The sequence below is a fragment of the Callorhinus ursinus genome, unplaced genomic scaffold (genome assembly GCF_003265705.2).
Source record: "Callorhinus ursinus isolate GAN/ISIS: 27379988/994484 unplaced genomic scaffold, GSC_fseal_2.0 scaffold22, whole genome shotgun sequence".
In the NCBI taxonomy this organism is placed as follows: domain Eukaryota; kingdom Metazoa; phylum Chordata; class Mammalia; order Carnivora; family Otariidae; genus Callorhinus; species Callorhinus ursinus.
The window spans coordinates 2,358,367-2,377,830 of record NW_027397084.1 but is presented as its reverse complement, the minus strand read 5'-3'; the positions used below and the strand labels follow the sequence as shown (position 1 = coordinate 2,377,830).

General features: G+C 38.3%; 1 protein-coding gene across 2 annotated transcripts in view; it reads right to left on the bottom strand.

Annotated features, from left to right (window-relative positions):
• POLH (DNA polymerase eta) overlaps positions 1-19,464 on the bottom strand; it is a 36,694-nt gene that overhangs the window by 15,844 nt on the left and 1,386 nt on the right. Inside the window, exons 2-5 of one of the 2 annotated variants that reach the window (XM_025890456.2) lie at positions 14,045-14,164; positions 12,802-12,942; positions 12,433-12,567; positions 9,206-9,423 (exon numbers count right to left, since the gene is read on the bottom strand). In XM_025890456.2, the coding sequence (XP_025746241.1) occupies positions 9,206-9,423; positions 12,433-12,567; positions 12,802-12,942; positions 14,045-14,157 (607 nt within the window). In that variant the 5' untranslated portion in view covers positions 14,158-14,164. The remainder of the gene's footprint in view (positions 1-9,205; positions 9,424-12,432; positions 12,568-12,801; positions 12,943-14,044; positions 14,165-19,464) is intronic. The other variant, XM_025890457.2, reaches the window with a different exon arrangement.

Genomic DNA, 19,464 nt, shown 5'->3' with positions numbered 1-19,464 from the left:
CTGATTGCAGTCTTGTACCTCCAGTACAATGATGAACAGAACCGGCATAAGAGTTAGCATTTGATGAGTTCTGCTAAAACTTTGGGGTTAAACTGATAAACCTCTAGCTATTTTCCACAATTCCAGGTACTATAACTACAAAAGAGAAGTTACCGTACTGATAATAAGTGTGCTTTCCTCTATGCTATGAGCTGATTAGTGTCTTCCAAGCTACCTCTCGTTGGCAGAATTTGGTCCCCATTTTCTTGCTGGTTGTCAGCAGAGGGCAACTCTCAGAGCCTAGCCATGGGGGCCTTCTCCAAGGCCCTCTCAGAATATGGCAGCTTACTTCTTCAAAGCCAACAGGGGGTCCCTCTAACCCCCACAACTCTCATCTTTAACAATGATTTGTAATTTCTTTTTTTTTTTAAAGATTTTATTTATTTGACAGAGACACAGTGAGAGAGGGAACACAAGCAGGGGGAGTGGGAGAGGGAGAAGCAGGCTTCCCGCCGAGCAGGGAGCCCCACGCAGGGCTCGATCCCAGGATCCTGGGATCATGACCCGAGCCGAAGGCAGACGCTCACCGACTGAGCCACCCAGGCGCCCCGATTTGTAATTTCTTATACAACTACACAACTGCTTCATGTCCTAGGCATTTAGAAGATGCTCACTGGGGCGCCTGGGTGGCTCAGTTGTTAAGCGTCTGCCTTCGGCTCAGGTCATGATCCTGGGGTCTTGGGATTGAGCCCCGCATCAGGCTCCCTGCTCCACGGGAAGCCTGCTTCTCTCTCTCCCACTCCCCCTGCTTGTGTTCCCTCTCTCACTGTTGTCTCCCTCTGTCAAATAAATATATAAAATCTTAAAAAAAAAAAAAAAGATGCTCATTATATGCTTAGAAAGAAATAAATTAAGAGCAAAGGGAGGAGATAACTAAGGAGTTCCTTAGCTGATACAAACTACTTACAAAATGGCCCTGAAAGGAAACTTTTCACTCTGGCAGTTTTTGAGTATTATTTTTAAGTAATCCTACCAATTAAATCTTTCCACACACATAACTATTTCAGAAACAGAAAATAAGTTGCAAACCCAGTATGGCTGATCAGGATTGCCAGGTTTGTATTAAGAGGCAGGACAGCAAAGTTGAACAGAAACTTCAGTATCAAAACATCAAAAACACCTGGCTTCCTTACAGGTTTGAAATAAGTCACATCCATGAAAAATAATTTCTGGAAGAAGATTATACACACTTAGATCAGCTAATTTCTGTTATCGCTTTTTTTGGTTGCACACATCATATGAAGACTCAGGAATATAATATGCAATATACACCATTTACTAGGCATTGCACTGTTTTGAACACTATCAATAAAAAGATGGTTTCATCTGGAAACAATACTTAAACTGGACACACTAAAGCAATAGTTACATAAGACATACAGAAATAAGCCTTCTTTATAAACCTCTGCATTTTTAATAAAAATGTACATAGGTAAAAAAAATCGATGTAGAAGAAAGAGGAGCATGTCCATTTGAGTTGAGGTAACATTTGCCACCAGTGAAGGTATATACCATAATCTTCAGCCACAGAGCTCTTTGACAATGAGTTACAGCCAAAAATACCAATGTAATGTGTAGTTAACAGTTCTTACTCTGAGGTATGTGGTTTTCAGAGGGTCTGTGAATCTCCTGAAAACTGCCCACAAAACTGTCTTATGTGTAGATATGTATTTTTCTGAAGCAAGCAAGGGTCCATAGCTTTCAAAAAATTTTCAAAAGGGGATACAGCCCTCAAAAAACCCTTAAAGAACCAATGATTTTAAAGCATTATAAAACCAATTCCAAGTGTTTTAAAGCATTAGCCACACAGTAAAATGTGGTACACAAGACTAAGACCAAAGAAAACCTTTCTTCCTTTTTTTTTAAATTTATTTGAGATAGAACGCGCAAAAGAGAGAGCACAAGTTGGGGTGCAGAGCGAGAGGGAGAAGCAGGCTCCCTGCTGAGCAGGGAGCCTGATGTGGAGCTCAATCCCAGGATCCTGAGATCATAATCTGAGCCGAAGGCAGATGCTTCTTTTTCCCCAGATTTTATTTATTTACGGGAGACAGCACGCACACATGAGCAAGGGGGAGGGGCAGAGGCATAGGGATCCTTCTGGGACCCTGGGATCATGACCTGAGCTGAAGCCAGATGCTTAACCAACTGAGCCACCCAGGCGCCCCTGATCATTACATTTCTGACTCTGGTCCCAGACTAATAAAAAGAAAAGAAAATCATGACATATTTCATCACCAAATGTTTATGTATTATAACTGCCTCCTTTAAGTGGCACATTTTGTTTGTTTGTTTTTAAGATTTTATTTATTTATTTGAGAGAGAGAGACACAGCGAGAGAGGGAACACAAGCAGGGGAGTGAGAGAGGGAGAAGCAGGCTCCCTGCTGAGCAAGTAGCCTGATGCAGGGCTCAATCCCAGGACCCTAGGATCATGACCTGAGCTGAAGGCAGACTCCCTATCAACTGAGCCACCCAGGTGCCCCTAAGTGGCACATTTTTATTGTCCACTGTATTTTCCTGAAAGAACTGAAGGATTTGCAGCCTCCAGCTTGATAAACTCCGCTATATCAGGATCAGAGAATAAAATAATTCCTCAATTGTCTTTCTCAGAAGCTTCCCTGGGCAGTTCTACTACTTACCCTTCAACATATTAAAGGCGTATCATACAACTGTTCAACGGCAAAAGGAAACTTTACATCTTACATCTTATTTTAAAACACAGAACCCATGGGAAATTTACCACTTTAACTAGAAGTAAGCCAACTCTCTCTGAGCTTTTTCTAAACAAATCTTTATTGTTTCTACAAGTAATAACAGATTGCCTTAAGGTTCCCCCCCATAAGAAGTTAACTTGCTATAGGTTGGTATCCAGACAGTTTCCTTTTGGTTAATAGCCAGCATGCAAAACTTTTTACTGAAAAAGCACTTCTGAATAAGAACAATGTTACAAAATAATAGTTTCTAAAAAGTACATGTGAAGAGGAGATACACTGTTTTGAACACAGCCTTTATGAAAAGTACTAGAAAATGTCTAGGAAAAACTGTAGGTACCCTGTTAAAAAGCCTCTAACTGCCAAGTTCTTTGCTCTGGGAGATACAGCTGAATTCCAGTTTCATAATATTTGATTAAAAAAATTTAAGACCTGGGGTGCCTGGGTGGCTCAGACGATTATAGGTGTCTGTCTTTGGCTCAGGTCGAGCCCCACATTGGGCTCCTGGCTCAGTGGGGAGCCCGCTTCTCCCTCTCCCTCTGCCTCTCACCCTGCTTATGCTCTCTCTCTGTATCTATGTCTCAAATGAATCAATAAAAAAATCTTTAAAAAAAATTTAAGACCCAGATTCTCTTAGATCTGGTATCTAGAACTATTATAAACTAGTAACCACAAAAGCAAAATTTTTGTTGCCCTAATTTTAATAAAATATTTTTAACCATCAAGTACACTTATTAAAAGCATTTTCATGCAGATTACAGGACACCTTGTTTTATTGTGCCTTGCTTCAATGTGCTTTTATAAACTGAAGATTTGTGTCAACCTTGCATGAAGTAAATCCATCGGCACCATTTTCTCAATAGCATTTGCTCACTTTGTATCTCTGTTACATTTTGGTAATCCTCACAATATCTCAAACCTTTTCATCATTGTTATATTTGTTATGGTGTTCTGTGATCAGTGATTACAACTTGCTGAAAGCTCAGGTGGTTAGCATTTTTTAGCACAAAGTTTTTTTAAAATTAAGGTATGTACTTTTAAAATTTTTTTTAAAGATTTTATTTATTTATTTGAGAGAGAGAATGAGATAGAGAGAGAGCATGAGAGGGGGTAGGGTCTGAGGGAGAAGCAGACTCCCTGCTGAGCAGGGAGTCTGATGTAGGACTCGATCCTGGGACTCCAGGATCATGACCTGAGCCGAAGGCAGTCGCTTAACCAACTGAGCCACTCAGGCGCCCTAAGGTATGTACTTTTAAAGGCATAACACTATGGTGCCTGGATGGCTCAGTCGGTTAAGCGTCCAGCTCTTGATCTCAGGGTCATAAGCTCAAGCCCTGTGTTGGGCTCCACACTGGGTGTGAAGCCTACTTATAAACAAACAAACAAATAAATAAATAACACTACTGTACACTTAATAAGACTACAGTGTAGTATAAACATAACTTCTATATGCACTAGGAAACCAAAAAATTAACCTGATTCACTTTACTGAGATATTTCCTTTATTGTGGATTGTTGGTAACCAAACCTGAAATATCTCTGAGGTATGCCTATATATCACAAGTTTTTGTCAGGTAGGTAAAGATGAACTTACTAAAAAAAAAAAAAAATCACTTGTCATTCCCCTACACATCAATAACCAAGCATAAAACAGAAAAAAAAAGTTAAAAAATAGCAATAAAAAAATTAAAGCATCTAGGAACTAACACAACACATGAATGCATTAGACCTTTGTAAAAAAAAAGTAAAGCTTTAATAAATATATAATTGGACACTCACACAATATAGAATTTTGATCCCCATTTCACACCCTATAGACACACACACAATGGATAGTAAATCCAAATGTGAAAAGCAAAACAATAAAGCTTCTAAAAAAAGAGCAGAATTGCTTCGTAACCTTGAGGTAGGTAAGGACTTCTTAAATAGCACATAAAAAATGCTATCCATAAAGAAAAAAAAAAAGATACATGGACCAAATTAAAATTAAGAACCTCTGTTCAGGGGCACCTGGGTGGCTCAGTCGTTAAGCGTCTGCCTTCCGCTCAGGTCATGATCCCAGGGTCCTGGGATCGAGCCCCACATCGGGCTCCCTGCTCCGCGGGAAGCCTGTTTCTCCCTCTCCCACTCCCCCTGATTGTGTTCCTGCTCTCGCTATGTCTCTCTCTGTCAAATAAATAAATAAAATCTTAAAAAAAAAAAAAAAGAACCTCTGTTCATCAAAAGCCACCAGTAAGAGAATGAAAAAAAAGGCAATGACCAGAAGATATTTGCAATACATATATTAATAAAGGATTCATTTCCAGACTATACAAAGAAGTCCTACAGATGAATGAGACAAGATAATCCAACAACAAAAAAATGGGCAAAAGATTTAAATAGGTACTTAATGAAAGAAGATATCAAAATGGTGAATAAACTTACAAAAGGTGCTCAACTTAAGACCAGTGACAAACAAACTAAAACCAGTGACATCACTACACACCCATCAAAATGGCTAAAACGCAAAAGAGGAAAAAAGCAAGTGCTGAAAAGGATGTGAAACAACTGGAACTTTCATATATGCTACTAGTGAGACTATAATTTGGTACAACCATTTTGGAAAACTGTTTGCCAGTACCTACTAAGGCTGACTATAAGCAAACTAAAGCTGGTTTTAGGCAAATTCTACAATTGAGCACTTCTAATCATATACCCAACAGAAATACATATATTTGTTCACCAAAGATATTTATAAGAATGTTCATAGCAGCACTATTCTTGGTAGCCCCAAATTGGAAACAACCCAAACATCCAACAGCAGAAAGGATAATTTGTGGTATATTCATGTAATGTAATACTACACAGTAATGAGAATAAACAAACTCAACTATATACAACAGAATGCATGAATCTCACAAAGACAGTGTTGACCAAATGAAGCCAGACTTAAATATACACTGAATGATTTCAATTCTATAAAGTTCAAAAATAAACTAAATAGAAATCAGGACAGTGGTTACTGTAGAATGGGAAGAGGAATGGATAGTGACTGGAAATGTAGGCAGGTGTTCCTTCTAACGTTCTGGTTTTGTTTTTTGATTTGGGTGGTTCTTAAAAAGGTGGGTTTACTTTGTGAAAATTAGTTACGGAATACAATTACGATTTGTACACTTTATGTGTATTATATCAAATAAAGGTGTAGATGAGAAAGAAAAAGGAAAATATACTGGATTACAGATCTCAGAAGAAGTAAAAATACTACAACAGCTAAAACTTTTTAGCTTAAAAAACACAAAACATTAAAAGGGACACAAATGAAGATCTAAAAATTGGTGATATGTTTATGGATGGCATAAATTAACATTAAGATAATTATCCTCTCTGGGGTGCCTGGGTGGCTTAGTTGGTTGAGAGTCTGACTCTTGATCTCAACTCAGGTCTTGATATCAGGGTTGTGAGTTTAAACCTCGTGCCAGGCTCCACACAGCATAGAGCCTACTTATAAAAAAAAAAAAAAAAGATAACTATCTTCTGTAATATATAAATTCAATGTAATCTCATCACAATTTTTTGAGTTCAGCTAATGTATTCTAAAATGCACACTAAGCAACAAAGGCACATATATAGCTAAGACAATTTTGAACAGCAAAAGCAGAGGAGAGTCCTTACCAAATATACTACAAACAGTAATAAAAAAAAAGTGTGTTTCTGGAGCAGGAGCAGACAGATAAATGGGATACTATAGAAATTGACCCAGGGGCACCTGGGTGGCTCAGTCAGTTAAGCGTCTGCCTTTGGCTCAGGTCATGATCCCGGGGTCCTGGGATGGAACCCCGCACTGGGCTCCCGCTCAGCGGGAGGCCTGCTTCTCCCCCCCCCCCGGACTCCCCCTGCTTGTATTCCTGCTTTTGCTTTGTCTCTCTGTCAAATAAATAAATAAAATCTTAAAAAAAAAGAGAGAAAAAAAAGGAATTGACCCAGTTATATATGTGAAGTTGGGAAAGAATGGATTATTTAATAAGTAATTGTTTGGAAGAAGGGCTCTATAATTATAAGAACATTAAAAAATAAAAATAGTAAGAATAAGATTTTTATTTATAAACTCAAATAAAAAGGTGAACTCCACAGTCAAAAGAACCTAAAAATAAATTGTAAGACAAATAAAAGAAGTGTAGAAAAATTTCTTCATGAACTTCTAGTAGAAATGGATGTCTAAAACAAGATTCAAAATGCATAAACCATAAGGTGAAAAATTGATGGACTAGAAGAATTTTGTTCAACAAAGTATAGCATAAACAAAGTTCGTGGATGACAGATTTGGGAGAAGATATTTGCAATGTCAAAAATAGAAAAGGGAGTAATAACTGCAATATACAAGGAACTCTTGCAAAAAAAAGAAAGGGCAGGAAATCCAATGATAATTTGGGTAAAGATTGTAAGTAAGCAATTCACAAAAGTAGAAACTCAATTAGCTAACAAGTATATGAAGAAATGCTCAACTTCAATTGGTAAATAGAGAAATATAAATTTAAATAAACCAAAAACATGAAATACCAAATCACAGACCTGTACCCCTGAAACAAACAATACATTTTATATTAAAAAAAAAAAAAAGAATACAGGAACCAACTTGAAAAGAAGGCATTGCAAAATTCAGGCCAAATTGAGCACTGAAATTAGTAATAGTAATAATGGATTGTAACCCAATGAATAAAATAAGTTGTGAGTTCATTAAATAAATCAATTGATAAAAAACAAACATGAAATACCACTTTATAGCCATCACATTGAAAATATTTTTAAACATTAGAAAATAGCAATTGCTGGTGAGGATATGAGGGCAACAGGAATTCTTGTGTACTTCAGGAGTAGGGTAACTGTTACAGCCATTCTGGGAAATGATTTGGCAGTATTTAGTGACACTAAGTATGTATATGCCTTATGACCTAACAGTCCACTCCTAAAAACATTTCTCAGAGAAACCCCTGCATCAGTCCAAAAGAGGATGAATGAGGATATTTATCATATAAACAGTAAAAAATCAGAAATAACAAATGAGTGCATCACTAGTAGATTGGTCTGTAAACATGATAGGTCCATACCATGGATTATGCTACAATTAAAAGCAATCAATTACACATAAATACAACTACATGGGAAGATCTATAAAATCACTGAAGGAAATTAAGAAAAAGAATGAGATCTACACTGTATGTTGACTATACTGGAATTAAAATTAAAAAATAAAAAAACAAGAATAAGATCTGTAACACAGTACTATCTTTTAATTAAAAAGCACAAATTTTAAAATCACATTACACAAAGCAACACTGTACAATTTGTAAAGACATACAAATTTAAAAAGATACACCAAACACATCAGTGGGTGCAAGAAGGTGGGTTGTGTAGGGAGGGAGTGGGGGGAAATCACTATGAAGGGGAAAGGAAAATAAATGAGAGAGGCACTGCACAGCCCACTGATATTTTACTATACATTTTTTAAAAAGATTTTTTATTTGAGAGAGAGAGAGAGAGAACACACAAGCCGGGGTGGGAGGAAAGAAGCGGCAGAGGGAGAGGAAAAAGCAAGCTGCCCACTGAGCAGGGAGCCCTGCATGGGGCGACTCCGGGATTATAACCTGAGATGAAGGCAGACAGTTAACTGACTGAGCCACCTGGGCGCCCCAATATTTTACTATAAATTGATCAGAAATTCTGAGTGACTCAACTCCCTGTACTTGAGATCCCCCTTAAAAAAACTTAAATCATAGGGGCGCCTGGGTGGCGCAGTGGTTAGGCGTCTGCCTTCGGCTCAGGTCATGATCTCAAGGTCCTGGGACTGAGCCCCACATCAAGCTCCCTGCTCTGCGGGAAGCCTGCTTCTCCCTCTCCTGCTCCCCCTGCTTGTGCAGGGGGAGCAAATCTTAAAAAAAAAAACAAAAAAACTTAAATGATGGGCGCCTGGGTGGCTCAGTCGGTTAAGCGACTGCCTTCGGCTCAGGTCATGATCCTGGAGTCCCAGGATCGAGTCCCACATCGGGCTCCCTGCTCAGCAGGGAGTCTGCTTCTCCCTGTGACCCTCTTCCCTCTCGTGCTCTCTATCTCTCATTCTCTCTCTCTCAAATAAATAAATAAATAAAATCTTTAAAAAAAAAAAAACTTAAATGATGAAGAAACCAAGTTACTGCATTATAAATTAACCTACAAATGACAGAAGTGCTCAGTCTACTAATAACTCAAACTTGCTCTAGTTTTTATCTAAATAGAAACTTGATTTCATACAGATTTCACAGCTTCTCAACATCCAGATACCTGGAAACATAAGAGAATCTGTATATCCTTCCATGCGAGTCCTTGTGATTCATTCAGGTTGTAGTTTAAGTTTCCTTTCAATCAATCCAAGAAGAATCAGCGTGACCAAGCAAAGCAGATTCCAAAGGCAGGAAGCAGAAGCATATGACGCTATGGAAGTACCTTTCTGATCAGTCCCTTCTGCTGTTGTAGGGCCTTGGGGCAACCCTTCAATGTAGGTGGTTGGCAACAGCTCAGCTGAGATAGGTTGACCTTGTAGCTTTTGTAGTCTCTCTTGTACAGCACTGGTCAGGTCTATATAAGCCTCATCAATGCTGCCACGTTCAATCCCAGCAAAACGAGACATTATCCCCATCACTTCCACACTGGCTTCCCGGTACCTAAAAAGTGTAAGGATTATCATATGTGTAGGCAATAAATGAAGGCAACATTGAGACTGTCAGCCCCCATCCCCTCCATCTCATAATGGGATCATATATATAACCAGTGTAAGGTCTCCTTAAAGGGAGGAATGGCTTGGCAGAAATGAGGTAACCCAAATGAAGGGGTCAATGAACAGGCAGTTGGTCAATAACAGAAGCAAAGAAAAAGAAGAACCATGGAAGCAAACATGTTTAGTGACTCTAGCACTATGAAGGTGGAAAGCATCCAGACCATAAACATGCTTTTGTGCATCTCTCCAAAGAGAAAGAAATGGTTCAAACTTGCTGAACTACATTTTACTAAGATCATCTATTCTTTTTGTTATTTTCATATACCCACTATGTATTTTCTGCTTCACCTTTTGTCTTCAAATAAGACATAATTTACAGGAAACACTGCCCTGATTCATGAACCCAAGTATCTGGTCTTTCTCAAGACAGTATTTTTCACTATAAATTAACAAAGTGACATATGGATTTTATACTTCAGTCAACAGTGAGTTGGATCAATATGTGAGCTGGTTCTTGCTACATATATACACATACGCACACACACACACATCCAACCAACCAAGTCCAATCACTTCACTTCTGGGTATACTAACATTCAAATAATCAAATTGAAGATAAATGCCTAGAATGTGGTGAGTAAGTAAGCCTTCCCCAAGGGATACCAATTTCACCATATACCTTCTATTTAAACCATAACAAGCAGCTCTTCTGGCTGTAGATAGCTAGTTTCCTATGGCAATATGAGCATATTTTCTTTGCTTTGAACCTGCTATGGAATTTAAAGTAAGTTCTTTGTTCCTGATAAATCTATCATAAAAATGGGAAATCTCTTAAAAACTAGTATAATTATTGTTCTAAAACATCCTCAAAAGAATTAGAGAAATATTTGGGGTGCCTGGGTGGCTCAGTCGTTAAGTGTCTGCCTTCGGCTCAGGTCATGATCCCAGGGTGCTGGGATCGAGTCCCACATCGGGCTCCCTCCTCGGTGGGAAGCCTGCTTCTTCCTCTCCCACTCCTGCTGCTTGTGTTCCTGCTCTCGCTGTGTCTGTCAGATAAATAAAATCTTTAAAAAAAAAAAAAAAGAATTAGAGAAATATTTGTCTTTTTTTTTCTTTTAATCATTACTTGTGCTGGAAAGAGGATAGTCAGACCTCAAAGGAAATAAAAGAGTACAAGCATGTGCAAGAGCATGAGAATATGATACACACACACACAGAGTGAGGAAAGAATACCTTATTGCAGTAGTCGGTGTTCCTTCACAGCCTCCTGCACAAATTACTCCAAAGTATCTTAATAATATTTGATAAAATTTATGTGTATACATTTCTGCAAATCATATTTTATAACTTGGTATCACAAGTTAATTATTAAAAAAATAATTTTAAATTGCCAGGTCTTTTTTTTTTTTTTAAGATTTTCATTTATTTATTTGAGAGAGAGAGAGCACATGAGAGGGGGGAGGGTCAGAGGGAGAAGCAGACTCCCTGCCGAGCAGGGAGCCTGATGTGGGACTCGATCCCAGGACTCCAGGATCATGACCTGAGCCGAAGGCAGTCGCTTAACCAACTGAGCCACCCAGGCGCCCATAAATTGCCAGGTCTTAATAATTCTGGTCTATACACTAACTCCTAAATTTGGTAAAACTGGCTTTGTTCATTATTTGATGAAGATTTATTATTATTATTTATTTATTTGTCAGAGAGAGACAGACAGAACACAAGCAGGGAGAGTGGTAGGCAGAGGCAGAGGGAGAAGCAGGCTCCCTGCCAAGCGAGGAGCTCAACGTGGGACTCGATCCCAGAACCCTGGAATCATGACCTTTGCCAAAGGCAGATGCTTAACCAACTGAGCCACCCAGGTGTCCCATTTGATGAAGATTTTAAAATGAAAATAAATGATCCAGTTTAAAGCATGCAGCTTTTCAAAATCATTCTCGTAAGCCAACTATATTTCTGGGAAGTTACACTGTCTTTACCAGCATAAAATTCTATTCAATGCAGTGTAGCATATGTCCATTAGCTGAATTAATTTTACTTTAGGGTTAAGATACTAATTTTCAGTCAAATCCGTCTTCTCTTCTGACAATAACTCCAAGGTGAAGTTGCTTATGGCATACCACCTTTAGACTTGTAATTCATAGGTGAATTCTCAAATCTTAAGTCCGATCATGATCCCTACACACCACACATGGTAGAATATACTGTGAGAATGTAGCTACTGAAATCTAAAAACCCCCTGAATCCTCAGCTTTATAGTTCCTAGCTGTGTGAACTTGTATTACTTAACCTCTCTAAACTTGTTTCTTCGTGGATGTAGGAGGTGGGTAATACTAGAACCTATCTTATAATAATGTGAGATTTAAGAGATCTTGCCTATGGAGAGCTTGTAGAGGCGGGCATAGGACAAATGCTCAATATATATTATCTATAAGGATTATTATAATGGCTGGAGCTTGTACTTACCTCTAACTTAGCTATGCCCATATAGACTAATGTCCTACAATTTGGGGAGCGACAGCTCACTTCAAACACAGAGGTAATCTCGTTTGAGATTGTTCAGTTCTAGCAAGTAATTCTAGACACTGCACTATAATGTCAGTTTAACTCATCCCTCTCTGGAAAAACTTAGTTTCAGTCAATTTAATTACTTCAAACATTTCAGACTTTTGGCCTAAGAACATGGAAATTGGTATTAAGTTTTAACCATAACACCAATTCTTAAACAATTAAGGAACTGAAAGGGTATTAAGAGCAGCAGTTGTTATGGGCTGTAATGACTGCACTGTTCCTGAAACATAGTATCAAAATCTATTTTCATTTCAGAGAGTAAAGCTGGCTGTCCAAAGGAACTTTGTCAGGTGTTAATTATACAAAACAAATTTGAAACATCAGTTCCTAGCCTGAAAGAATATTATTTCCAATTCTTCCATTCCCCTAAACAATCTTTTCTTCTTACTTGGTGAGGTTAGCCTTCCCATGGGACTCACGAACTTGTACCAGTAGAAGATCTGGACATAACTTCTTAGCATCATCTGCCCACATGCTTCTAGTGACCCCAAATGCACGAGCTTCATAACTCACTGCAACTATTCTAAGGTTAGGAAAAAAAAAAGAGAAACAGAAAAATATTACACGATCACAAACAAAAATAACTAAAATTTAACTGAACGGGCTATAAACATAATAGTAGAAACTTCTAGGTCACAGATGCCACTATTCCATCTCAAAGAGAGCAGTTCAGAAATCTCAAAAACAGGACCTAACATACTGCCATGTATTCTTATAGAATAAAATAGCTGACAGTTACAATAGCTATGATACATACCCACCACCCTTCCATGATTTGTACTGTACAACCGCACAAGGTTTATTCCTCAAATGAGGATTTTGCCGCTGTTCCACTTGAACAAAAAAACAGTCCATGTCCAGTAGGGCAACTACCCGGTCCTGTCCAGTAGCCATTTTTCTGTAAGACAATATTTTATGGTCAGAAAAGACACCTAATCCAAAGTGCTAAGGAAAACTGTTATTTCTGTTCTTCCACAGTTGAGTTATCATGAGCATGGATATTAACAAGAATGAAATAGGCATTTTCACATACTGCTGGTAGAAGAATAATAAATAAATTGGTACAATTTTAGGAAGGTAGTAAAGCTTAGTCATCATGTCACCTTAGTCTTCTGTAATTTGTGACAGTTCCTCAGTCTTCCCTATTTTTCATGACCTTGACACTTTTGAAGACAACTAGTCCGTTACTTTGAGAATCTCTAACAATTTTGGCTTGTCCAGTGTTTCCTCTTGATTAGATTAAGGCTATACATTTTTGGCAAGAATATTATGGAAGTGATATACTCTTCTTAGTATATCATATTGAAGAGGTACATGACATCAAAATGTGTTATTACTCGTAGTGTTAACCATGATCATTTAGTTGTGATAGTGTTTGCCAGGTTTCTCACTGTAAAATTATTTTTACTTTTGTAATTATTATCTTAGGGGAGATACTTTGAGATTATGCAAATATCCTGGTTTTCCGCAAACTTTCAACCATTAAGCACCTATCAGTGGGTCTTGCCTGTAACACTTTACAGTGTTCTAATGGTGATCTTCTATCCACTTATGTAAACTTTTGAAGACAAAAGAAAATACTACATACTATTCATATAAAAACATAGATAAAGGTATGAATGGTAGATTGGAAGAACAAACCTTATATACTTGATAGTGGATACAGAATAATGTTCTCATATAGCATTGTCAAAAAAAAAAAAATCTGGAAGAAGGAATGTAAACTAAAGAAGTGGCTCCCAACTTTGCTGCAGATTAGAAGCACTTTTTTTAAAGTAAGCGCTATGCCCAACGTGGGGCTTGAACTTACAACCCCAAGATTGAGTCGCATGCTCTATGAACTGAGCCAGCCAGGTGCCCCCCAACCTAACAACATTTAAATAATATTGGTATCTGGCTTCTACCACCAGACATCCTAATTTAATTGGTATGAGTGTGTTTGTGCCATCTCAACCTATCGATAGTAATGCTATCAGCTAGAAATGGCTGGGGGCACTTACCTGGGCTCCAGTGAGCTTCCCACAGACATCTCCCCTTTCCAAAGGAAAAGATACAACTGACTGACCCTTGTAGTTCTTAATGTGATTGCAAGATACCCGTCAGCAATAACCATCAGGAAACTGAAAAAATAAACGTTTATTACTTACAGGACTAGAAACTACACAGCACACCTGGAGCCACACAATGAGGTCAGAGAGAAAAAGAATTTTACCTTATGTAATCAAGCTGGCTAAAAGTGAATTATTTAAAAATAAGTTTAAAAAGTGAATTATTATAAGGGTTTTTAAAAATAAGCTTTAATATCGGGATGCCTGGGTGGCTCAGTCAGTTAAACACCTCCCTTTGGCTCGGGGCATGATTCCAGGATCCTGGGATCGAGTCCCACATCCAGCTCCTTGCTCAAGCCTGCTTCTCCCTCTCCCTGCCACTCCCCCTGCTGTGTACTGACAAATAAAAATCTTATTTAAAAAAATAAGCTTTAATATCAATAGTGTATTTGTGTAAACAAAAATTTAATTTTCCTTCATCTGCTACGAAGGGTGTTTTCTTGAACTATTGGTCTGCTCAATTTTTCTTTACCTTTTTAAGTAATCTGCCTAGAAAACAAAAGATTGTTTCGTCAAAATAATTTCCTGTGTTTCATGTTATCTTTATCAAGTCATTCATTACCATAGAAAATGGAGTCTTTTCTATTAAGAGCTAAAGTGTTGTGTTTTGTTTTTTTTTACAACTATGTAACTTGCTGTATTTGCTTGCAAAGTCTTTGTCACTTTGATTAAATGGACAACTAAGTATTGTTTCACAATGACCTGTGATCCTATTTAATCAAGGGGTTTCAACCTTTTTGATATTTTTGACAAACTTTCCCCCAAAATCAAATTCTAAATTAAGTCTTTTTGACCTCAAACTAACTTTGAAGTTTTTCAGAGGGCCCATGGAACATCTCAAAAGATTTGTTCTCTATAAAAAGACAGATGTTAAACTAATTAGACTTACAGATGTCTTTTTCAAAGTCTGCCTTATGCCACTTCACTTTTATGAAATACCCACATTAGTACCTCTTTTCTCTAACAGAAAGAAGTCTGAAGAGGATTTTTCGCTTTTATAGAAAAAGATGAAAAGTGAAAATGGTGTTCGTTGTTTGTTTTACAAAGAGCCATTACAGAAGCTGCACACACTCCATTCCTCAAGAATAGTACCAAGCTCCTTCGCCAGAAACTATACTCAGCATCTCCATACCAAACAGCCATAACTTTGTGGACTATGTGAGCATATGAGCTTTCTCTTCATTTATTTTGTGGATCCAATGGCAAAATGTGTCCTAAGGTATCAGAAAAGTTTAAGAGAGGTTATTTTTTAGGTCTGAGAATGCTCAAAAACTTTTCCATATAAACAAATGGTAACTGCTTTTTTGCTTTAAACCACTTTGGCCTATGGGGTGCCTGGGTGGCTCAGTCGGTTAAGCATCTGCCTCAGGTCATGGTCCCAGGGTCCTGGGGTAGAGTCCTGAATGGGGCTCCCTGCTCAGTGGGGAGCCTGCTTATCCCTCTCCTCCCTGCTTGTGCTCTCTCTTGCTATCTCTGTCTCTCTCCCTCAAATAAATAAATAAAATCTTAAAAAAAAAAAAAAAAGAGGAATGCTCTACTTTCAGATAGTGGGGTTAACCTGTATGATATGTTAAATTATGTGGGAAGCAGTATCAAATATGAAATAATGCTAAACCTTCTTTATGCATATCCTTGTATGGAAATATAAGTGTTCAAGAAACTATATGAAATTCCTAAAATTCTGATATATTATCAATCTTAATTCCAATGATCATTTTGAAAAATTATCATTTTAAAATGTTATGTGTCACTTGGGGTGCCATGGCTCAGTCGGTTAAGTGACTCTTGGTTTCAGCTTGGGTGGTGATCTCAGGGTTGTGAGACTGGCCCCATGTTGGGCTCTGGGCGTGGAGTCCACTTGGGATTCTCTCTCTCCCTCTGCCCCTCTCCCTCTCTAAAAAATGTTATGTGTCACAGAAATACCAAATTTCCTTGCCAAATGCATTATAATGAACTCTCAGGATCTTTAACTATGGACATTTTTAAGTCTTTTGTCATTTAGAGTTGTTTGCAAATGTTTCATCTTCAGAAATTTACATAAAGGACACAGATAAGTACTCTAGAATACAGGTTCTGATAACTTTTAGATCATACCACTGAACTGGGTAACTGATAGGACACTAATAGAGAACGTGATGGTTTCATAAAACTGTTAACAAAAAAATCAACAAGAATTCCATGGGACTGAATGCACTGATAAGGATGATTCTAATTTTTATGACTTTTTGTATGAAACATTGTTGGTTCTTTAATGTTGTTTTTTTCCAGTTTTAAAAAACCTCTTTTCTTAAGCTACCTCTGACTTGTAGCAATTTGGTAAAGTATACTTTTGAGAACACAGATGAAACAATTACTTTTTCTCCCTACCCGATTCCTCCAGAACTAAAAAATGTCAGTGAATATTCTTATTTTCAACGGAATATAATTATCTGCATAATCTGTTCATCTTGTAACCGAACACAAAGGGAAACATTGGTTATATTACCCAGACTTTCAGTGAAATGTCATATTTGAGAAAGACATATACAGATATAGTAGTTAAGGAACTAAGGTTGACTTTATGGAGCCAATAAAGCCCCTCGAAAAATCAGCCTGCTACCTTGCTTACAGAGTTCCCAATAGCCTTCCTAAAAGGAAGGTCACTTCCTGGCAAGCCCAGGAACCTCAGGGTATTTTAGCAACCTCAAGAAAAGAGGAATTCACCCAAATTTATAGGTATTGCAGACAAGACCTACTGGCAGGTTTCTGGATTGGCTTCCTGGCCTTGAGAGGCTTTTATAAGTTCAATCTGAGATTCCTTATGAAAAGTTCCAGCAAAGCAGACTTAAAAGTCTGTATGGTCAATTCTTGTTGCAATTATGTAAATTCTTACTGCAATTATGTAAATAATCAGCCAAATTTAATGAGATTAAACTTATTTTACAAACAAATTAGCCTTACTTTGACTATCTGATAGAAATGGAGGTGATTCTAAGACAAAGAATGTTTTAGTAATATACCTTTGTGAATATCAGATTCTATTGCTGTTATTTGTCTTTGAGGTTTTGTTTTCCACCTCTAAACTGAACTAGATCCTGAATTCTTCTAGTTTCCTCCAATATATTTTTTTAAGATTTTATTTATTTATTTGACAGAGAGAGAGACAGCGAGAAAGAGAACACAAGCAGGGGAAGTGGCCGAGCAGGGAGCCCGATGCGGGGCTCGATCCCAGGACTCTGGGATCTCAACCTGAGCTGAAGGCAGATGCCCAACGACTAAGCCACCAGGCGCCCCATAGTTTCCTCCAATATTTGGCTACAACTCTCCAAACATTTCCAAGTGTTATCCCACCCTTCTGACTTAGAAACACTGAGAACTAAAATAGTCCTTTCCCAAAGCCATGCAAGCTGAAGTGGGATTTGATGTAAACTTAAGAGAAATCACCACAATAGTTCGTGTATAGACAATTTTTGTGCCTGTTACTGTGTGGGCCACTCAGAAAAGATCGCCAGAGACATTCAAACTGTAAACCAGGAAAATCTAAGATTGCCACTGTCTGCCCTCACTCCATCTGAAGATGCTTTGAGCCTGACATCTAGAAATCTTCTCAACTGGCTGCCTTCAGAACTCAAAAACTAGGATTAATAATCTCCTCCAAACATTAACCTTTGTTTTTATTTCTTTTGTTTCCATAGACATACCTCTCATTAAATGCCTGAAGCAAATACTTCCACCATGTAGGCCTGTTAAAATAGAGACAGCAGGCCCAAAATGGAGTCACTTATACTAAGCCCATGTCACCAAACCAAGACTGAATACCTAATCTCAATTTTAGCCCCTCCCAATCTGTAATCTTAACCTGTCAGTCTGGAATTTCCTGGTCAGCACTAGTGCCCTGCCTTCCCCCAAAGAAAGGTGGCCTTGCTTGAAACAATCCACTCTTTAACAGTAACTTTCTTGTCATGCCCACTTCTGCCTCTAAAAGTCTTTCATTTTGTACAGCTCTTAGGAGTTTCTTTTTGTTAGATGGGATGCTGCCCAATTCATAACCCTTGAATAAAGCCAGTAAGATCTTTAAATTTACTCAGTTGCTGTTTTTTGTTTTTGTTTTAAACAGGCTTAACTTGGGGAACCCACCTGCATGACCACCTTCTGAAATGAGACACAACCTTTTAATTATTCTCAGGACTAAGAAACTGGTTCCACTGAATATGAAACAATCTAGCAACTCAGGACAGGCTCAAACCTACTTATACTATATGGCTTAAGATGTTAAAATACTTCACAATATTACCCAAATCCTTGAACAGATTTCCAGGGCTAGCTAAATAGTCAGTATCACTGACCTATTTTCATGGCTGGACCCTTTCAAGTTTGGGACAACAGCTAGAGACTGGATTTCAAACTATGGCCTGTATAATTATTTATATAAATATAACTTTTAACATACCAGCTGTCCAGGTAGTTAAAGTCCTCATCAATGACTCTGGCATCACAGAGTAGATTATTATGTAAACCCTGACAGTAGTTCTCCCCCATCCCCTTTTCATAAGGGAGATGCCTGATTTAAGCTTGGATTGCTGAGGCATCTGCTTCCAAGATGACTATCTTGAATAAACACATAGCCAGCCAAATGACTAGATAAAGTGCCAGACCACCTCTCCCAACTAAGACTCCTTTGTTTTAGAGTTCTTGGTTGATTTCAATAACTGGCCATTTTTTGGGTGCTTGGTTTTTTGTTTTCCATTTTCTCTCTTCCTGTACTTTAAATTCCCATCTTTTTTTTTTTTTTTTTTTACGATTTTATTTGATTGAGAGAGGGGACCGGGGGGAGGGAGGCACGGACGGGGAGAAGAGAGGGAGAAGCAGACTCCCAACTGATCAGGGAGCCCCCCACAGGGCTCAATCCCAGGATCCCGAGATCATGAGGCAGACACTTAACCGACTGAGCCACCCAGGCTGCCCCTCCTGCTCTTTTTTAAATTCACCGATGAAACTCTTGATCGCCACCCTCAATCCCAGTAAAAGCAGAACCCCGGGCCTGTGCTAGCTTGCTCCCTCTCTACCTATAACTGTGCTGTGTGCCCAACTGGTTTGTCTTGTGAGCTCCAGGGCTTACAAGGAATAAACTTTTTTTTTCTTTCAAAGTTTCCTGAGGGTCACTGCTAAAGGGTGTCCTGCAATCATACTAAGAACCATAAGAACACTGGTTTGGAAAGAGATGTCTGTGGGAAGCTCAATGGAGCCCAGGTGAGTGCCCCCAAACATTTCTAACCATAGCATTACGATCACTAGGCTGAGATAGCACAAAACACATCCATATCAATTAAATT